Source organism: Watersipora subatra, chromosome 9 (genome assembly GCF_963576615.1).
Source record: "Watersipora subatra chromosome 9, tzWatSuba1.1, whole genome shotgun sequence".
In the NCBI taxonomy this organism is placed as follows: domain Eukaryota; kingdom Metazoa; phylum Bryozoa; class Gymnolaemata; order Cheilostomatida; family Watersiporidae; genus Watersipora; species Watersipora subatra.
This window is the reverse complement of record NC_088716.1, coordinates 53,078,687-53,100,714: the sequence shown is the minus strand read 5'-3', so window position 1 is coordinate 53,100,714 and position 22,028 is coordinate 53,078,687. Positions and strand designations below refer to the sequence as shown.

General features: G+C 35.2%; 2 protein-coding genes across 3 annotated transcripts in view; one reads left to right on the top strand and one right to left on the bottom strand.

Annotated features, from left to right (window-relative positions):
* Positions 1-40: 40 nt before the first annotated feature.
* LOC137403767 (dehydrodolichyl diphosphate synthase complex subunit DHDDS-like) lies at positions 41-17,110 on the bottom strand. The gene is made up of 7 exons (XM_068089801.1): positions 16,992-17,110; positions 9,607-9,843; positions 8,382-8,524; positions 7,070-7,186; positions 5,222-5,323; positions 3,747-3,969; positions 41-475 (listed from the first exon to the last, which is right to left on the bottom strand). The coding sequence occupies exons 2-7, from the start codon at positions 9,823-9,825 to the stop codon at positions 338-340; spliced, it is 942 nt and encodes a 313-aa protein (XP_067945902.1). The 5' UTR covers positions 9,826-9,843; positions 16,992-17,110; the 3' UTR covers positions 41-337.
* A 218-nt stretch (positions 17,111-17,328) lies between these two features.
* Positions 17,329-22,028, top strand: part of LOC137405494 (transient receptor potential cation channel subfamily A member 1 homolog) — a 37,730-nt gene continuing 33,030 nt past the window's right edge. The window contains exons 1-3 of one of the 2 annotated variants that reach the window (XM_068091787.1): positions 17,329-17,403; positions 17,930-18,165; positions 19,760-19,928. In XM_068091787.1, the coding sequence (XP_067947888.1) occupies positions 17,971-18,165; positions 19,760-19,928 (364 nt within the window). In that variant the 5' untranslated portion in view covers positions 17,329-17,403; positions 17,930-17,970. Of the gene's footprint in view, positions 17,404-17,879; positions 18,166-19,759; positions 19,929-22,028 lie in introns of those variants that run through there. The other variant, XM_068091788.1, reaches the window with a different exon arrangement.

The following is a 22,028-nucleotide window of genomic DNA, read 5'->3' as shown; positions in this document are numbered from 1 at the left end:
GAAGTACTTGAGGTACTTGTAGTACTTGAAGTACTTCTGGTACTTGAGGTAGGCTTAATAGCTAGAGTTTAAGAGAACATAAATGTATTTCACAAATAGGGTGAAGCACCTAGAACAAAATAAGAAACTATCTTCAGATTTCTCTTGCAATATGAAATATTTAAAACTATATATTTAAAATAAATACGTGACTTTTTGCCAGTGTTCTGACAGAATTCAATGAATGTTGTTTAAAATCAAAGCAAAGGACATTGTAGCATATCAATTATGAGATCACATAGTGATATGTCTGAAGGACTAAGACGATCTTAACCATGGGCTAGGAATATTGAAGTTGCTATGTCAACAAAGACTCTAGCTTTTCAGTCCTGCGTCTTGTGACATCATCCAAGAAAGCTGATTTTCTGCTAGAGCTGTCAGGAGTGTTAATGTTTTCCTCATCACTGACCAAAATTTTATGACTCTTTTCAATGGCCTGTCAAAACAGAAATTGTTCTCTTCAGTTATTTATGACAGAACCACATCGCCATAACGTGTCCGATGTGCAGACTGACTATATGTCGACTGACTATTTTTCGAATATGAAAATGTTGACAAACAAAATTTTGACGATTATTAAAAAAAAGCAACAGTGACCTGAAAAATAAATTATAAAAAAACAAAATCTATATTAATGAGATTTACCTTGGAAAAGTGTATAAAAGATTCTGAATGTCATCATTTTGTCAGTCAACATTTAGTTCCTTACGTGTTGACATTGTGCTTGCCGACATTTCATCTATCGACATTTTTACTCACTACCATAAGTTACTAACACGATAACCATTAAGTTAACCAAGTAAAAAAAACACAGATTTTTGGTGAACAAGCATTGCTGGTCCGCTGGAGTCATGGAAACAAAAAAATACTTCAAAAGGCTAATAGCTTGACAAATCGTCGATAAGAAGTAAAAAGGCGTGCCAAATATCAGGTTTGCTCGAGTGAGGACTCGTCTACAGCGACAACTCACTGTTGGCAATGAGCCTAGCCTAGGATTTAAGATCTGATTGATGGGCCTTTACATTCTGGTACAGATACTCAACTATTACGCTATACAAATCAAAAGACTTAAATTCACTATCATAACTACATCTTCTGCATACAACTTCTCTCTTGATGCGTGACTGCTAAGCCTGGTGCTAACTAAACACAGGTCAAATGGAGTACTGGTGGTAAATTAGAGGAAACTGTGTGTGAACAAAGAATACCATAGATTCATCTGTCATTCGAGGCAAATGAGAATGTTCGAGTTTGTGAACCATTTTTGTTTCATTCAGGGAACCACATATAGTATTAGAGGAAATGTATTATATAAAATTATGTAAAAAACTTAATATTCAAACACAAAGCACAAGTATATATTTAAAAACTAAATTAATAATAATCAGCGAAAATGTTTTTACTAAATTAGTTTGTCTCCAAAACAAGTGAATGAAAGTATATGCTTGGCGATGCATGAGCTTTGTGATAGTAAATGATAATAAAATGCGATGTAACTTATTCTAACTGACACTAAAAATAGCTAAAATTAACTTAATTTGTATATTTTTACTTATTTTTAATTTTCATACTTTTACACTTTTTCCAACCAAACTGTAACATTTTGAGAGATTTGCGCGCCAAAACAAATATTTGGCCACATTTTACGCCGTACAGAAATCTCTCCTAACTCTGCAGGGGTTACGTTCCTGACCCATCAGCAAAATTGGAATTTCTGCATAAAAAAACACTTTTGTATGAGCCATAATTTTAACAAGTCAAAACACTTAAACTGCTTTATAAACGTTTGTAATTACTATACATACAAGTACATGTAAGTACATGTACTTACATGTAAGTAGTATGTATGTATGTACATACATATTATTATAGCAGAATATACATACAATACTGCAGCCTGCAAAAAATTAACAAGAATTGAATGGGAAAGCATGACTGGGTGACAGCAAATTCTTGAGCCAATCAGAATCAGGATAGCAATGATGAAAATGGCTTATTGATGTTACTATGAAAATGAAGTAGGAGAGAGACAGTCTAATTCTATTCAATAGTTAGAAAGCGATCTCGAGCTATTCTTGGTAGGAATCTATTTTTATCGCTGACATCAACCAGCTACATACTGAGTGTTTTATCATATCAATCTACACTTTTTATCGCTACTAGCACTAGATCTACAGAGTTCATCATTATAAAACTATTAAAGGAAGGTATGAAGCCCTGTGAAGTATTGCCCTATCAATGTACATAGAACCAAACTACACGGTGAAGGAGAACTACATACTATCTAGTGATTGATAAATCAATATTGTATTCCTAATGCTGGTAATTGCTTCTGAAGTTGAATAAAACATTTGCGCACATTATACGCCTTTTGTCAAACAATTCCTACATCAAGCTAGTCGGACGTCCAGAATTGATTGTACTCGCATTTGTTCTCCTACCTCCAACACCTCCTATTTCATCAACTTATAGACACGTAACTTAATTGCTGCCCAGTGTACTTTATAAACTCAAAGCAGAGCAGCAAGGGGTAGTCACTGCAGTTTAGCTCTTATAGTCAGCAATATCATAACATTTCCAGTGAAACATGAGGTACCTTATAACCTTGACCCTACTGTGCGACCCTACACACTATCCTTCTGTCAGCTTATTGTTTATTGTCTAATGAGAATAATACTAATAATACTGGCTTGATAACAACAGTAGTAGGATACATCTCTGCTGGTTTAATGGATTTGGAACACTGCTTTATAACCACCGATTGACTTATAACTCAGAAGTCAAGACTGTAAGAGAAGATACTGATAGCTTTTGTCGACTTGAGCTGATGGTAAAGTTTAACCAGTAGAATACCTTATTGTGACCTTGTAGTGACCTTATAGGTGCTACATTTAAATCATAATTATTACTGAAATTTATGTAGTTTGATAGTAAATGTATTTGTATCAACACACTCTATTTGTATCATCACACTCACACTTGTAGTTGGTAACACGACACTTCTCTACGACTTTATATAACTAAACTAAAGGTATCAGTAGCTGTACATGGTGAACTTTCATTGCTATAGAAGTGACAGCAAACATAATATTATATTTATCAGGTGATATTTTAGCAGTTACTATCTATGTGTAGTCGCAGACTATGTGTTCCCTATAAATCCCTTTTTCTTTGCCTTGTTTACGAATAATGCTATTTCCATCTGTTAATATTTAGGAAAGCAGCAAAAACAGATATTATAGATAGAAGCAATGCTCAAAATAGTATTGGAGAGATTCATGACAGAGACGGAGTAGTTCATAAGTAACTTGACTAAATTTTAATAGAACATGCTATCTACTTGGTTAGACTTTAGAGATATCTGACATGAAAGTACCGCAGACCTAGTCATGCGAAGAGACAAATAAGTCTGGGAAAGAGAATCGCTTCGTTGAAAAAACAAAAAGAAACTATAAAATGTTGTGTTTATGCATGATGTATTTAATGTAACAATGTATTTGTGCCTTTTAGAGCACAAATCTTCTTTTGCACAAAATTTTATTACAAAAAATTGAGAATTGTCTCCACAGAGACCCTAAAGAAAAGATGAATCCGGATAACACCCAACCACTTACCAGTAGATTGATTCAGATCTAACTGACAGCCTTCAACACAAGGTAGACCCATTTTCACCTTTTTAAATAATAAGAATGTACGATAAAACTTACCCTTAGTCTGCTGATATGGTGCTGGTAATGAAGAACTGCTCCATACAAATCCCATCTGCTAAAGTCAGGCCACATGACATGCACAAAAGACAAAAGGCTGTAGGAACTCTGCCAAAGAAGGAAGTCGGAGAGTCTAACTTCCCCAGAGGTGCGTACGACAAGGTCCACAGGCTGACAGGAAGATGTGTAGAGACAGGACTGTAGCAGACTGCTAGTGACGTCGCTATCAAAGCACCAGAAATGAAAAATAAATGTTTACGCTAATCCAAGAGCTTGCGAAACATATAGCATAGACACATTCCCAGAGCTAATACAACAATGACATAAACCATCCGTAGGAACAGTTATGGAACAGTATGGCTCCATTCTAACCTGAACAAGCCCACTATTGTTCTCATTATAATCAATATTACACAGAACACCAGAAGCTGTGCTGACCACGCAACCAGCGCTTCCATGAAGCAACTCAACTGTATGACCTATCAGGCAGATCATGGATGGAATTGGAGACCAAAGAAATATAACAATATTGAATGAGCTTTAAAAGGTATTAACATACCGTAGACATGAAATCAACCATATAAGCGATACAAGATGATGTAAGTACTTGTTAGTTGAAAATAAAATAGGCCAAATTAAAAACTCAAGAGGCTGAGAGTGCGCACTGGAAAAAGGCATGTTCCACTTTGCTTCCTACAGAGATAGACCTGTATGAAAATGTAATTCTTCCCTAAAATCTCTAAGATTCTGTGATTTTGATCAATCATAGGATCAGGGATAGGATGAGATAGATATCTACAGCGCAACCACAAGGCCAAAGATCGATAGCCAACAAATATGTTATATAGCCTCTACCGTGACATGCCTCTAGCGGACCAATCAAATCTAGTATACTACAATCAAACCTCTACATACAAGTTCATTTCATTCCAGGACCTGCTTCTTATGTTGAAACATTCATACAAATATTCCCAGAAACTTTATTAAAAGCAATTAAAGTTGTCTTGTTAAGTATCATAGCTAATAACACTACAGACTTTCAGATAGTTTTCCAAGCAACAGCTATTCTTACATGCAGTGAATCCAAGTAAACCTAAACTTAGAACTCCCAGTACACAGTGACAAAATAAAGGGCTTGCTACATGATTTCTATAATGCTACATGATTGCTATATTGCTACATGATTGCTTCATGATTTCTATACTGCTACATGATTGCTATAATGCTTAAGGCTTGCTATATTGCTACATGATTTCCATAATGTTACATGATTGCTATATGATTGCTATATGGTTGCTATATTGCTACAATGTGATGCGACACCAACGAAGTGCAAGTGGGGCAGCTTCTCCATAACATCCGCTCAAATGGTGTTGGTATAACAAATAGACAAAGTAATCACAACTTTTACATAATATATTCAATGTAAACAACACAGATGTTCATATTCTAGTAAGTGAAACCAAGGGTTTTACCTTTCCTGTAGCTTGCCGTTTACCAATCCATCAGCGACAAGTTTAATAGCGGAAGTCATCTCCTCTCTAGAGGTGTAGGCTATACACACATTCAGGAATGCTCTGAAACAACCAGTTTGGGAGACTAAAGGGTTCCAGACTTTGTAAGCAATACAAAAAATTATTCTTATAAAAAGGAAAATCACATTTTATTAAGTTTTTATGTTATTTTACTTGCATGTAAGGTCAAGGTGCATATTTGGGAGAGAGACCTATGTCCTAAAGCCATGACTACACAGCAACAGAAGGTAAGTGCAGCTGAAACAACTGAAGTAATGGGCGACCAAAGGAGTCCGAGCCAAACCCAGGATAGTAATCTAGCTTCTGCTATTTCTTATTCTGTTGTCCTGCCATTTCATTTATAAAGTTTGACTTTTGCTTAGTTTGTAAGCGCACGGATCATGGATGACAATTAACTTTTTGTGCCGTTTACTAGTTAATGACGGCAAAGAAATAGTTAATATTGTTTTCGCTAATGGTGTTGTCCAAGCAAACAAAGATACAGTTATTCCTAACAAAAACTTTTTAGGATAACTGAAGCAGTCTTGTTGCGGAGCTTTTACCGGCTTTTTAGCGGTTACCTCGGCTGCATACTTCAACAAAGCTTATGACGTTGTCTTATACCTAATAACCTCCAAAGCCGTAGCAAACTTAAAATTGTATGCAATTTCTAGATGTTTTTAGCATTCATAAACGATAACAGAATACTGAGTTTATTTGTCCATGAAAGAGTATACTTTTGTATAGTAAACTTCTTAGTTGAGACCATAGACCTATTAACTATAGTATAGTTTATAGGTCTATGGTTGAGCCACACTCTACACGTTACACCTGAATCACTCCCTTCAACTTCTTATATACAGTTATACCTCTACATACGAGTGCTCCAACATGCGAGAAACTCGAGATACGAGCTGACTTTTGAGCAAGTTCCTTCCTTGACATACGAGGAACCTTTGAGATACAAGCATATGAGCCGGTTGTCAATGGCCACTATATGCCCAAGTATGCGAGAGGCCACTTTCAAAAACAAAAGGTTGGCTAAAATTTATAGCGAAGGCGAGGCAGAACGCAGCTAACCGGAAACAGATACCAAGAGAATATGACAGTAAAATTAAAGTAAGTCTGGTAAAAGATTAGAACTTAGCTTTAAGCGTGTGTTTAATAAGCTAAATCCATTGCAGTTAAATTTAAAGTCTCTATTATGTAGAGTCACAAAAGTTTAGTGTACCGGACTCTTTGCTCTCAAGTCTCTCTCAGACAGTAATTATCCACAACGCTTGTCTCAAAGGTAAAAATTCTATTCAATAGTGTACATAACGATGTTACATTTTATTGCAAATCATCACAACTAAATAGGTATTTGTTACTTTTTTAGTGCAAGTACTGAATTGCAAGTAAAAATATGCTTTCCATCGAAATATCCTTTTTACGTGTTTTTCATGGTATAATAACGGATTAATTTGTACTTACATATTTTATAGAGGAAATAGTCCCTTGAGGTGCGAGTAAATTGAGATACAAGCTCAGTGCCAGAATGCATTAAGCTCATATGTCAAGGTATAACTGCACTCTGTTACTGAGAGCCATGAACGACATTAAAAGTCAGACTGCGATGTATTCATACTACATATTTTAAAAATAAAAACTCTAATGGTGCACACCCACTCAAACCTTCTATGTATATAACCTTCACATGTCAAATCAAAAATGACAACTAAAACAAAGAATGTACTAGTACAAACCTAATTACTAACTTCTAAGTGTAATAGGATAAAGTGAAACTAAAAGAGAACCAATAAAAAGTACCTATTATATTCAGAGGAGAGAGAAACTGCCTGGGCAATTAGTTTCTGAATGTCAGCTGGCATCAGACTGATGTCTCCCAGAACTCTTACTTTCACTCCGTGCTCCTCCAGTTTCTCCCTGCAATACATTGACAGGTCGCCAGCTAATAGTTTTAAAATAGAATGTTTCCACTGCAACTCACGAATACTGCCTACAGCTTAGTCAAATCATGATTGGATATTTGACAAAATAAAAGTTCAAGGGGGAAAATACTTTTTTAAAAACTAAATAGGTTCAAGTCACTTAAAAAGCTGCTCTACGACTTTACTTATTACAACTGTATAGAATGAGCCATAACAAAAGAGCAACCAAGGCAGCGCCAGCTACTACAATGCAATCAAACCAATACGTACATTGATGGTTTGCTCCTGTATCTACATGTACGTTGAAACCATAGAATGTTGAGGTAAATATTACCATAATTTCACATCATACTTTGCTTAATCCTTTCAGTAGTCCAAAAACTTACCATAAATCCTTAACAAATATTGCAAGACATTATATATAGCATTAAAAAATGCGTTATAAAACCAAGTAAAAAACTAAATGAAAAAGAACAAATTATATGTAAAAAACTAAATAAATTACAATCATTAGACATTGTTTTCTATTGCTACTTCACTCTAGAGACAAGTGAATTGTAGGAAGGCAGAGCTTGTCCAGAGACAACGGTGGCATTAGGGTAAGGGTTGTAACTTGTATTGACTTTGAATGGTGAAAGTTTAACCTAATTTAGTTTATAGTATTTATTGGCTATAGTTGTGTTTTTATGTTTTCTCTCAAATATTGCCAGCTTTTTCAGTTTTACTTATGAGACGGTAATGCTTAAAAAAATCTTCAAAAACTGTACGTTAAAAACCGGTTCGGATATGAAACCAAATGTGTGCTAAGACTTTACGTCGTATGTTAAAACTTCTCTGTTATGTTGATCCAAAGTAGATGGTTCACTGTGTTACTATTTTAAGACAACAAACTAGTTTAACTGTCTCTCTGTATACATAAACAGAGTAAAATATAACACAAGCTAGCATTGGTTTACAAAAGTTGTATTCCTAAGTTCTGAGAACAAAGTTGATGATACAATACGGGACGGTAACCACTCAAAATGTTTAAATATTTCTATTACTACAAATGTAAGCAGGTAGTCTATTTCACCCAATTGCAATATTCAAGACAACACAGCTTGATTAAATATAATCAGAGTTGATCATCTGCGGAGGAATAAGAATCAAGCGTTGGTTACTAGCATGGCGCTACTAGTTCGGTTACTAACCTATCATCGACCAGGTCCTGAAGTTTAACCCTCAACAAGTCCATCAATCCACCGACCTCATCTGCTGATCTCTTGAAGTTTTCTATGCTGAAAGCATAGACTGTGACTTCATTAATACCGAGGTCCAAACACCACTCGAGGGTCTGAAATGGTGACAAATATTCAATGTCAAAATCGAGGATTCACTCCAAACTGAACAACAAATTACTATTGCTAATGGTAAACATTTTGCATGAGTAGGACTCTTATAAGAAAAAAAGTTTTGTTTCACAGGTCCAACTAAAGCACTACCAACACAATCTTCAGACTGACTAGAAACAGTAATGCTTATCCTTAACTGTTACTTCATGAAGTGAAACTAAAATTTAAACTTTTTGACAAAAAATTCCCTTACAACTTATCCTTGCAACTCTTAGCATTATCAGAGATTCTTAAGCTGCATTCGAGCATCTAACATCCCGTTATCCTCAACCTTCTTTTCATAAAGTCTGACTGAGACATCACATTATTGAGTTCAAAGCCCAATTGGGCCTACATGCTTTTTATCAAGGATCAGGTATCTACAAGAACTCTTTGAATATCGGAACACCTAACTAGACATCACTGTTTAACACAAGTCAAGTTGTTAGTGCTTGAATAGTTGATTTTATACCAGTTGTTATTGTACAATGACTAGTTATAGAGAACAAAAATATTTTACATTGAGTTGCATGTATCCTGGCTAATCGCGCAATTAGCGTAAAAAATTGAAAGTGTTTTGCAAAATCAAGCCTAATGGACGACTAGTTGGTCGAGGAATGTTTTGAAATTTACCAACAGAATATTTATGAATTAATTTGATAACAAAAAAATATGATTTGCCGGAATGTGAACTTCAATTAAACAACAATCTTTTGGTGATCGACGAATCGAAAGCAAACAACAGTAACAATCGTGCAACAATTTAATAAATATTCAATGTCTATTAGTATTTTTAATTCAATAGCTGAAAAATCAGTCAGACAGTCTCTTCTCACCTCATGATAGCATCTAGTTAGAAGAAAAGATGATAGTTTTACAGAAAAAAAGTTAGTTGTACTAATGAAATGACGGTGGAACAGGTGAAGAATTAGTTTTAAATATTCTTACTCTCTGGACCAAGTCACCATTGAACCATATCTGCTTCAGCTATTACAAGATTACTAGCCAAAACTGATAATTTTTATCACAGTGGCTATAAACCAACCTCTGTCAGTTTGTCGAAACCCTTCATATGCCCAACTTGCCGCTGAACACATTCCTTTTTCGCATATCTTCTGTTACCGTCCATTATGATTGCAATATGTTTTGGTATCTCACCACACTTCAGTACAGAAATTATTTTTTGGTGGAACCAATTTGGCCGACTGTTTTCATGAAACCACTTTGAGGTTTGCTTCCGTATTTGACTGTCTGTGAGAGCCATGTCTCCCTGGATGCTCACCTGTAATGTTTAGAAAAAATTCTATCATATTCATGGATAATTAAAAAACAAAAAGAGACACCAAGTCTTCACCAACCTATTCAAAGGTTCAATTTCTTATGGCATCCAAACCACCTACGAGTAACATAATTTACGCGTTGTTAAAGAAAAGGGCAATGTTCGCATGCATATGCACAAAAATAATCAAATATGTGATACAGCCTAGATTTGATAAACTTGGACCAAAGTTTTTACCTTCTTCAGAAAATCAAATTGAGAGAAGAGGCCAAGTATGGTAATGATAAAATGCTAGAGGCTAGTACCAATATACTATTTGTAAGATACACACCAGCATAGCTGTTCTCAAACCTTGATTGAGCCCAAAAAATACCCCTACTATTAATGACTATAACATTTGAAATTATTACAGTTCACTATTTTACAATTTAGTGTAAAATTAAAATATAGACAAAAATTTTGAAAACCAGCTGGTGCTAAAACAGGCCTCTATTCTAGCAATATTAATGTATAGTTTAGGTCGCATTGATGTTTGCACCAATATCGCACATTGTAAAATAACTCTAGTCCTATTTATAGTGCAGCAGCAACTTTACTGCATCACATCACAATCTAAGCTTTGTCTAAGTAACCAAGATGTACAAAATAAAACTTCCTGCTCAAAACAACCTACTTTGTCAACATAAATTCTCACTAAAACTTGTGTATAATTCCAGCACTGGCTCAATAAAGAGTATGCCAACTAGCTCTCATTTTTGTAAATGTTACATGTACATCTGTAACAAACTTAACTGAGCACCATTATAAAAACAAACTTTTGTCACTCAGGCTAAAAAATAATTCTTTATCAAGTGTTGCAGACTCTGAAAAGTCCTGAATGAAGTTGAGCCAAAGCCTAAAAAATCATGTGTATGGGTGAGTTGAGCAGTCTTAAGAAGTCGATATGGCTCTTCTGGAAGTGGTGCCCGAGGACTAACCACTACTAATTCCACGGAATGTTAAGACCTGAGCTTTCTTCACCCCACCAGATGCGACCCTAGCTGCATTGTTTTAGTTTCTACTCCATCCTGTTTGCTTTCCAACAGAAAGTCTGTGTGCAGTAATTTTTTGAGCTACCATTTGTCATGTTGATTGAACTATCAATCACAATTACTTTACCAAAAAACATGAATTTATTAAGGACAGCGAAAGGCCTGGTGTGTGTGTGTGCGTATCAGTATAACAAAAACATTTTGATTGTTGTTAACTAGCAAAAAGTGCATCACTTTCAGAGTTGACAATGTAGTTGCATCTTTAATCTATTAAATTTTTGAGTCAAAAACAAACACAGGCTATAAAAGCTATACTAATAAAGCTTCAACGCAAGGGGCATTCCGAGTCAATGACATGCTGTTGAAAAGGCATGAAATATTACATATTAAAAACAATCTAACAACTTTTACGACACTGAAATATGTTATTGCTTTGTTCCGGCTTTGGTGTTTTAAGTATTTGAGAGATAATTTTCACTTTGAAGACTGCTATATTGCTGACCTAGAAATTTACATATAGTTTTAACTGATCAAATTCTTTGCTTGTTTCCACTTACTTATATAAATGGTTGTCTGTGTACCCTGGGTCAGTAAGTAATTGTTTGGCTGAGTTATAGCATTAGTCATTCTGCTATATTACAATTGAACCAAACATTTTCCTCCACTAATTTTTATGAACTTATCAAAAAACCTGAGCCAATATACTTATCGCCTGCTGAAGACAATATTATTGATTTTCCACACGTTGAATTAGTATGCTCTTTTCTGAGTCTGCCCAATGAACTCTTACACAGGCTACACTAGCGTACCCATATTGGCTGCTATTATACCCATATTGGCTTTGCTAGCTGTGGTTAATGGAATCTGTATTGTTAGCTTTTAATTGATGTAGATAGTTACATAAAAACTGAAAGCTCTGCTAAGGCATTGCTTGACTATCAACTGGAATCTACTTTTCTCGATAAATGACTGCTGACTTGTGATGTCTACAATAGAGATTGCTCAAAGCTACTTTGCATTTTCTTTTAGTAACTTAAGTTAATTAACGGAAACCATTACTACACCAAAGTACTCAAACAACCCCCCCCCAACAAACTGCATCCTTTTTGTTACCTGTCGATTAGTGTTTGCTTGCACGATCTACAATAATTCGAAAACCTAATTTTAAAGTCTAAAAATCACTTGTTACGCACCAAAAGCCCTGAATTACATGCTACCACCTGTTGATGTTATTATATTCTCTTGGTATTTAGATTCCAAACATTATTATTTTAACAGTCAAACATTTTTATTTTTCTGTTATTGCAATGTCGAGCGAACCTTTGATAAACAGCTAACAACAAACTAACACCGACTAAGTCATACAAACATCAAAACTTCGAACACTACCCTCAATTTTTTTACCCAACGTACTCAATACGCTATCTATATTAATGAATCTCAAAGTTTGTCATCTGTCGTCATTCGCTGTTTGTCCAGCTATAAGCGATTAAAATCTATGAATGAACAATGCGCTATGTACTGGATTTGAACTCACGAAGATTGCAATCGAAAGTTTGCAAACATGAGCACCTAACCACAAAACTACGCTGTTCTTACCATTCCCATCGCTCTTACCATAAACATACATACTGCATACCCTTTTCGCGATTGCCCACGCTAAATTATTAATTAATACAGTGTGCCCACCAGTTACGATGCACCTACTATAAGATTCTTTCGCCTTACTATATGAAACACACTGCTTTTTTTTCGTCCTCATCACGCCAGGACGAATTTGTTTTGTGCCATACAATATCAACAAAATTTTGTCTAGAAATTAAAATTTGGCAGTTGGTGTACTGATTACGATGAAATAACAAAAATGCCAATATGCCTCATACAAAGCCTGAAAGAGATATCCGTTGCTCGCAATCTCAGTTCAGCGTTATTCTTTATAAGTTATAGTAAAGACGAATTCGAAAACAGATAAGTGATAGAATTTTAAATGACAGTTGAAGTTTCGTAAAATACATACTAAAACTTTCTTTAAATATGTTTGTAATGAGCTAAATACATTTAAGTTATATTCACGTTTATGTTATAGGCCTACATTTGTCTCGAAGGTAAGAACTCCACACGGTATACACTGCATGTAGTACGTTTAGTGTTACATTTTTTTGCAGATCATAACCACTAAATGCACTAAAGTTACTGTGAATAGCTGCAGCTATTCATGTTTACATAATGTTTTGTAATTAATTTTTAATATGTAGCTACAGTACGTATATCAAACTAATGATTTTATCGGGCGTTTGCATTACATAATTACTATGGGTTTCTATACCACTCTATATATTTTCGCCTTATGATGCCAACACTAAAACAAATTAAAACCATATAATTGTATATCAAATAATGTTTCATTGTAATCATAGCAAAACAGACTTTATTTAGCCGTTACTTGCTGATCATTTCACATTTACATTTAAACACCTTTACGATTGTTTTATATTTCCTTTTAATCTATTTCAACAAAACACTTTTATGACATGTAACTTAAAAGTTACAGTCAGACAGTCAGTCTAATGAAAGAAGTGTTTGGGTAACGCCGAGCATTTAGCTGGTCCTTTCGTAAAAACAACAGACAGCATGGATAGTCAGCATGGATTTAGAAGTGGAAGATCTTGTGATTCCCAGCTTGTTTATACAATTAACGATCTTGCTTCTAATCTGGATAATAGAATTATTACAGATGTAATCATATTAGATTTTTCTAAGGCATTTGATACTATGAATCATCGTAAACTTTTACTCAAACTCAACTATTACGGTATAAATGAAAAACTTATTTTTTGGATAGAGGATTTTTTATCGAACCGAAGGCAATTTGTTTCCATGGAAGATGCCAACTCTCCATTTTGTCCAATTAACTCAGGAATGCCCCAAGGGTCAGTTATGGGACCCCTTCTTTTTTATTGTACGTTAATGACTTGCCAGACCTTATGGTGTCAGAATGCCGACTGTTTGCTGACGATACTCTTTTATTTAATTCCCGCGTCAACAAAGCGGTATTGCAACAAGACCTTAGGGTACTCCAAAAGTATTCTAATGAGTGGCAATTGACTTATAATGTTTCTAAATGTGCTGTTCTTTCAGTTAGAGAGTCGAACTCAAAAGCAAGTTATTTTTTATGTGACCAACGTTTAGACAATGTTGATTCACATCCATATCTTGGCATTGAGTTGCAAAATAACCTGAAATGGGAAATTCATTATGTAAAAATAATAAGCAAAGCTAATAGAACATTACATATGCTAAGGAGAGTTTTAAAGCATGCTGACACAAAAACTCGGCAGATTGCTTATTTTTCTTTGGTGAGGCCACTTTTAGAGTACGGTTACACGGTATGGGACCCGTTTATGAAAAAAGATATCAAAAGATTTGAGAAAATACAGAACACTGCTTTAAGGTTCATTTTTAAACTAAAGGGGCAAGTCAGTTTTACAGAAATAAGAGCAAATACAGGGATCTAGAGTTTAGCTAAACGGCGAAAAGATATTAGGTGTGCATTTTATTTAAAAGCAGTGAAAAGGAACTTTACGGTCCTGGATTTTAAAAATACTATCAAGCACCACAACACTTGACAGAAAGCAGGTCTGTTTGTGCCAACAATCCGGACAAATGCGTTTTTGAATTCTTTTTGGCCGAGAGCAACTCGAGACCTGAGAGGTTTTTAGTAAAGAATTTTTGTAATAAAAAAGTTCCCACGCCTTTCCTTCTTTCTAGAAGGGTGTAGTGGGAAAATTTTAAGATTAGATAACAATTTTTACCTATTGTAGTTTTCATTCATAAACTCAACGTGGTGACTTTCACAAATTCAGTGATTTTTACAAATTTGTTTATTATGTACCTGCAGTACCTAGCCTCATCTATAATCCGTTTGCTTTTTTATTTTATCTTTCACGTGTTAAGCCTTTACTACGGCCAGTTTGTAATGTCACATCAATTTATATTATAATTTTTTGTTATGTTCTCTCCGTCCTATCGTCGTTTTTTGTTTGTATGCTACGTACAAAAACTACTTCAATAGTAATTTCGTCAAAACATACTATACACTACGATACAAATATTTAGCCCTGAATGCGTAAAATCTCTAAATGTTGTTAGGCATTATAAAACTATCTGAATAGCGCAATACACCGGAAACTGATTTGAAAAAGCTCAGAATTCGTTTCGTTGAGGTTTTTGACAGATGCAGTATTTTGATACCCCAACGAACCAATGCTGTTTCGAAGGGTCGTACACCCACCGTCCTGTAGTTTATAAAGCTCATCACGGGATCCAGTGATTACGCTTACAAGACATTACGCCTACAAAAGGTTACGCCTACAAGTATATTTGCTAACAAGATATTACGTCTACATGTGATTTTGCCTCCCGGGAATTACGCCCACAAGCTGAGAGATTATGCCTACGATCTAGGATATTACGCCTATTGATATTACGCTGTGATATGGGTGTGAGGTATAAAATAAGGCATGACATAATGGATGTATGTTTTGCTTGTGTGTAGATGTATTGTACATATAAAGAAATATCGTTAGATAAGATCCTATTATCCTTTTAACACGAAAAATACATCAATAAGTAAAGTACAATACAGCTACAAAGTATACATGCATACACATCTCTGGTATATAAGTATATATATACATACATAGTATACAGCATATGTAGTATATATATTTTATAGGTATATGTATATATGTATACACAGGCACACGCGCACACACTTTTAATTAATAAATAAAACACACGAATCAAAAATTCCCAAAAGTGTTAAATTACATGACTTGCTCATGTAATGATGAGGATGCAGAGCAATGTTCTCCTTTTTATGGTCATCAAACAAAATATATAAGTTTACCTTGAAGAGATTATTTAGATCAAAATAATTTTAACAGCTGCTAATTTACAACAGAGCAAAAACTGTTTTTCAAAGTTAAAACCAAACCATATTTTTACTGAGGCATAAAGCAGAAAATAGGTGCATGGATTTCTGAAGTTGTTAGTCTTATACATACAGACACATGTCAATAGCTGAGCATTTCTATATACTATGAGCGGCCAAAAAGTGATCCTCAATTTTCAGTCAATATATCATGGCATAACTTTGGAGGTGTTTGTCTATCTTCTATTGCATATCATTATGTCCCACTCTAACATGGAGCCTTTTTCACAGCTGGTTGAGATCATCGTTTACATATTTTCTGGGAAATCGCTTGAATGTCTCTACACTATAAACTTACTACGATGCTATTAAAATATAAATAACTGAATAGTACAGCATCTGTTATCCTTGTTAAGGAGTTGTCAAATCATTATCAAAACAACTCTCATGCGATCAAGTTGAATTAGGCCCATGGCTGAGAAATCATCTAAGACAGTTTAGGGAAGGCTGTTGAAGTTACGGAGAGACTATGACGAATGTGATACAATGACGTCCAGCCTAATAACGGCATGTAGTCATCTTGTTTGTTATAATTATTTTGGTTGATTACGCGATGAACTCTGAAAGCCGCTACTATTTTAGGACTTGCAATTTAGATATTACATTTATGTAAAATTGTAGTGTACAGTCTGCTAAATGGTGTTGACTCTTCACATTTTACAGTTTGAGACTAATTTTACTGCTCACGTGATGATTTTTATTGCAGTGCTACCAATTTTATCACTATTAGCAGTCCCCAGCAAAACACAGTTTGAACTCATGGCCCAATCTTTTGCTCAATCAATCAACACAAAAGAATAAAAAAACCACTTTGTAATGTACCTACCGTATATACTAAAAGTATATATCTTTGTTATATCATTACTACTACTATGTATAAACAATGAAATTGTTTATACATAGTAGTAGTACTACTACTACATACTACTACAATGTAATTTATACCAACAATATACAGCCCCCCATGGGGGGCTGTATATCATTGGTATAAATTAGCAATAAATAAGACAATAAAACATACCACAAATGACCAGAAGAATGGAATAATTAAGCTACAAAACAATTATTTATTTGTTTATTGAATTGCTAAAGTTCAGTGGAAACACTACTATTGCATTATTTCTCACCTTTGTATTCCATTATCTCTTCATTGAGCATTCGGTAGGCACAGTCTCCATATAACTGTAGACGTAATCTCCAGGAATTATAGAAGTAACTCCCCACCACTCGTGGCACCTTCCGTTGCCGAACTTTCTTATAGGCAACAACCTCCTGTAGCCGAATCCTCTTGATGGCGAAATCTCTGTAACCCCTAAAATGCGATACATACATTCGTGAACGCAGCTGAAAATTGCCGTATCAGCTTTACGCCATTATATTAGCAACCGACGAGCCTCTCGAAATAAATTTGTAGCTTAGTCTACGAAAATTTCGTTTGGGCGTGCCCTACTTCTATAGGGTACATGCACAACGGTTGCTAGAGAGGCCATAGTCTGAAACTCATTGATTATAATTATTGACATACCATCTTATACATAGGTATTTATTAAGCATGCTATTTGGGAAGAATTAGAAAGTTACCGATTAATGAAGTAATTAGATTGTACGTAGCAGTAGTTCATAAATGAAGCGAGTGATTATTTTACAAACTAATCGTGAGCGAAAAGCGTTTCCCGCAGTCGCCTTTTTTCCCGCTGATTGGAATAAAGAGTAAAACTAATTAATTAAAAACGTAATATCTAATAGCTATGGTTTTTCAAATCAAAACTAACGATGTCACCAATTGTTCAGGAAAAATACAAACCTAACAAGTTATTGTAAGAAGAGTTTCGTCCCTTGCGTCATTGTTACTTCTGAGGCTTACGTAGCCAGACACATTAATATAAAACAAAAGTTCTCATGGTTGAGACAGAAAATATTTGTCCTCACGCTGACGATTTGTATTGCTCGTCTAGTGTTCAATCAGACTCAGTTCTCGTCGTCTCGTATCCATCTCCAGCAGAGTCAACTCTGACTCCAGTGGAGCAGGAATCATTACCTGATACCAGTTGCATTTCTTCTGCAGTTCCAGCAACATTCACGAAAGAACTCGATAATGAAGAGGTAATGTTAGGTAGGTCCACTAAGGTGTATGCATCTCCTGATTCGACTGCACTTTCCTTACAACACTTCAGACTTCGTAGTCCTAACCAAAGCAGCGACAACATGAGTATGCAGGATCCACCACCTCCGAGTTCTATTGCCATGTCTAATCTTGGACCTCAAGAACCTAGTGAGACTCTAAATCGGACTCTTCACCAGGTAGGCTCAATATATTATTCTTTAAATAAAATCGACACACTTTTAATGCGAATTCGCTTGTTGTTTTTGTGTTAAGTTGTTGTATAAATTGTACAACAATGTACAATGATCTATTTTTTATGTCTCGAGTTAATTTTAAAATAGATCGGATAAGTTAATTTTTATTCCCTCAATTGGCAGTGGTTACAAGGTCAGCGATCATAATCAGTTAAAAGGTAAAAGTCGGCTAAGTATGGATAGTTTTTTATTACTGCAGTTATTTTTATTAACTTGTAACTTTGCAACTTTTGAAATTGTGAACTGCTTTTAAATATTTTTTGCTGTTGCCATGTCAAACTTGACAAACATCTAGTTGGCAATTATCTCAATTTTGGATTCCAACAACCTTCTCCCTTATGACACCAAGCTTTGGTACGTAGCAAAGCTAACACGCGTAGCATGTCTGTACTTTTCGACCAGAGACTTGATAGTGCTGATAACTTCTCCTTATAATCCATGCCAACATATTTGCTTTTGCTCTTGACTGTAGTTAAGACAGATACAAACATACTAAAATATTCTCTGTTAATCAATTGTTTGGCAACACCAAGTTAGCAATGAGCAAGTCGGGTTAACCATCCTTTCAGAAACATCAGCCTGAAGATGAACACATAGTTGGTTCTCAATCAATTCTAACCCATTGATTGAACACTGCTTAATGCTGTGCGTTTTTACGCACAACATGGGGTTCTGTGAATAAGATGAAGGAATGCTGTATAGGATAACACTGTCTCCATCTGTTTGCATAACGTAATTCACTAACTATCACGGATTAGGCTTGTGATAAGTTTACATATTTGCATAAGGTGATAAGCAATCTTCCAGCTCAGCCTATGGTGCTACCTGCTAGTGATCAATAACTAATAATGATTAGAGCTGCCACTGAGTGATTATGAATCTCACCGTCTGCTGAGTAATAAATTGTCCATCCATTTATTATGCCCCATACTCAATTCCTATAGTCCTGTTAGGGGGACAGTTCCTGTAACCTCCGTAACATTTTCAATTGAGTTGCGCAATGCAACCTCCCGAAATCCTTACACTTGCCATAGCAACTAGTATCACTCAGTTCTCTGTCCAGTCCAGCTCAGGCGTGTACAGCGTGTGTAGTAACACACAATACAATATATATCATCTATTACCTAATCGTATTAATATATCTATATAATAGTATAGTGACATGTATAGTAAGATGCTTTAAGTTGATTACTGATATGTTGCCATTTTGTATGGTGTTGTTGTCTTATGCACAGGTGGACACCCGTGAGAGTCTGGCGCCTAGCCCTTAGGAAGAATAGGGTTTCCATCACTTAATATAAAAATAATTAGTTGATGATTGGGAAGAGAAATAGACTGTATGTCTATCCTCATTTTTTGTCAAATGCTTCGTTGACCATTTCTTGTTTCCACAGTCATTTCTGGTGGTTTGTGTTGGCATCTGCTGCCTTGCACATATTATTTATTTAACAATTCTTTAAAGATAGCACTCAAGTTTCATTCGGCAATCAAGACGTATCACTTCCTGTAGCCATATTACGTGTAGGGACTTTTGTAGTGTGCTAGAGATGGTGATGAGGAAAGTTTAAAGGCCCTTCTTCAGCATCTCGGCGACAGGACTAAACGGGTCATAGATAAATGGGATGACAACAAAATGGCTCCCTTACACTATGCAGCTCGGTACAACCATTTCCCGATTGTGGAAATCTTGGTGAAGCATGGAGCCCGTAAGTGCCATAATGATAGTATAAGTTTTCATTGTTAGTACATTTTGTTGATGAATACCTTTTATATTTGCCATAGGGATAACACGAGAGATGGGCATAGTTGTTGATCTTTATTAGGAATTAGTACTCTGGCAATCTCGAATGCTGTGAGAGAACGTCAGGTATGTCAATATAGCGCAGAGGCTATGTAACTATATGCACAATAATTCTAAAATCTGAAAGGTGGAAGATTGGGGAAGGTTGTAGTGTGATGGATAATTAAGCTGAATGGCATGAGTTCAAATCCTGCACAATGCTGTCTTTTTTACAACTCGATAGACACGGCTCTTATTATAGTAAAAATTAGCATCTCAGTCTGTTTAGTGCCCAAGATGTTATCCAGTTTTTTCTTTATAGTGACAATACTGAATATACGGTATGACAAACTAATTCACCTTAGCCCTTGAGACCAAAATTTCTACAACTTTTAATCACAACATTAATAGGATAACTCTTTTTCATTGGTATTTCCTGTTGTTTGCATAGAAAAACTATCTTAGTCATAAAGCACGATATGGCGCAGCAGAGAGATAAGACAGGTCACATAAGACGTTCATTTGTTAGAAACTTGTCAATACTTTAGAATATGATTCAGTGGTCATACTGCTCTCTGAACTTTACAACGGGTCCATCATCTGATAGACCAGCTATGGCCAAATAGTGGATCTAGATCTTTTCAGCCTTTTTTGTGAACCTTTCAAGTTGCCGTCAAAGAAATTTTTGAAACAATTGTTTTAAAACTTGATTTTAATTTTTTTTTTAATTTTTCAGGTCATTTATCTGGTCATCCCATGTAAACTTGTAAAAGTACCCAATAACTACTAGTCTAGGTAGAAGACTACTTACTTGCTTTGTCTCAACTTACTTATGTGAATCATTGTTTTGAGCAATGAATTTTGTGAAAAACAGTCCTAGAATATGATTTACTCATCTTCATGAACTGGTAAGAGTTGCTGTAAGTAGAAGGAAAACACGGTTAATAGTATTGTGATGTCAAAGTCCACTCATCATTTTTCTTACTGATATCAGACATATTCATTACAGCACATTCATTCACTGATTTTTAGTCAAATTATGTACATAAATAAAGTTTTTTTAAAGAGTATTTGATATCTTGTTTTAAAATATACACAAATAGTTGCATGCTTTTGTTTGGTAAAAAAAAAAATACACATCTTCAGCTCGTTGTGGATCTTTAATCTGTCAGATTTGGCTGTAGCGGATCATGGCTAAAATCGTTTGGCCATACCAGTGATAGACCGATTGTATAACTTACCTAATTTTCATAAATTATCTAGTGTCCTAGCTACGCATGCCCATGCTTTGTTAAGACAATGCTCACACTGAGGCTAGCAGCATCACATTAGATGGATATGCAGAAGTATCTATGGTGCCAATGTATTATTTACAAAGTTCTATGTTGAATCAATATTTCAAAGGGAGACCTGCACTGACTGTCTATATACATGTATTTCCTTTAGCATCTTCGATAACTCTAGCAGATGTGACAACAATTATTGCAAGCAGGCCTACTGTATCCAGTAATTTTTTAAAATGCAAAATATGCGCTTGTCTCCGACAGAAGTGACCAATCGGATGTGAGCTATGAAAAAGAAGTTTAAACTAATGGTAATATGTCAGTCTTTGGCTGATGGCGTTAATAGCAGGTACCGAGACTAGGTACCTGCTTTTAACGCCATCTATACGCCTAAGTATATCCACGCCTGCATATATGTTTAACATCGACCTTTTCAGAAAGGCCTGTAGCTATCTCTTATACCTGGATAATCTTAACCATTATCATACTCATAGATATTCACGTTGAATGAACCCTACTGAGTTCAACTGAGGTTTGTAATAAAAACCGTAAAAGATAATACCATATTTTTCACCACCACCCATGAAGTGTTGGCCAAGGTCATTGCTTCAATTTAATTTTTCCTGACATTTTCGGTAGATATCATTGAGCATATGATAACGCCATTTAGTACGGGAGCTAACTCTGCAAAATACACGGATTTGAATATTTTTGAGAAAAAGATGTTTTGTCTTTAATAAAGC

Excerpts from the sequence above, each read along its gene's own strand:
- LOC137403767 (XM_068089801.1), bottom strand. The coding sequence starts at position 9,825 with ATGGCTCTCACAGACAGTCAAATACGGAAGCAAACCTCAAAGTGGTTT. Across the intron at positions 3,970-5,221 it reads AACGGCAAGCTACAGGAAAG|CGACGTCACTAGCAGTCTGC; the intron begins GTAAAACCCTTG and ends GTGCTTTGATAG. Across the intron at positions 476-3,746 it reads ACCATATCAGCAGACTAAGG|GCCATTGAAAAGAGTCATAA; the intron begins GTAAGTTTTATC and ends CTGTTTTGACAG.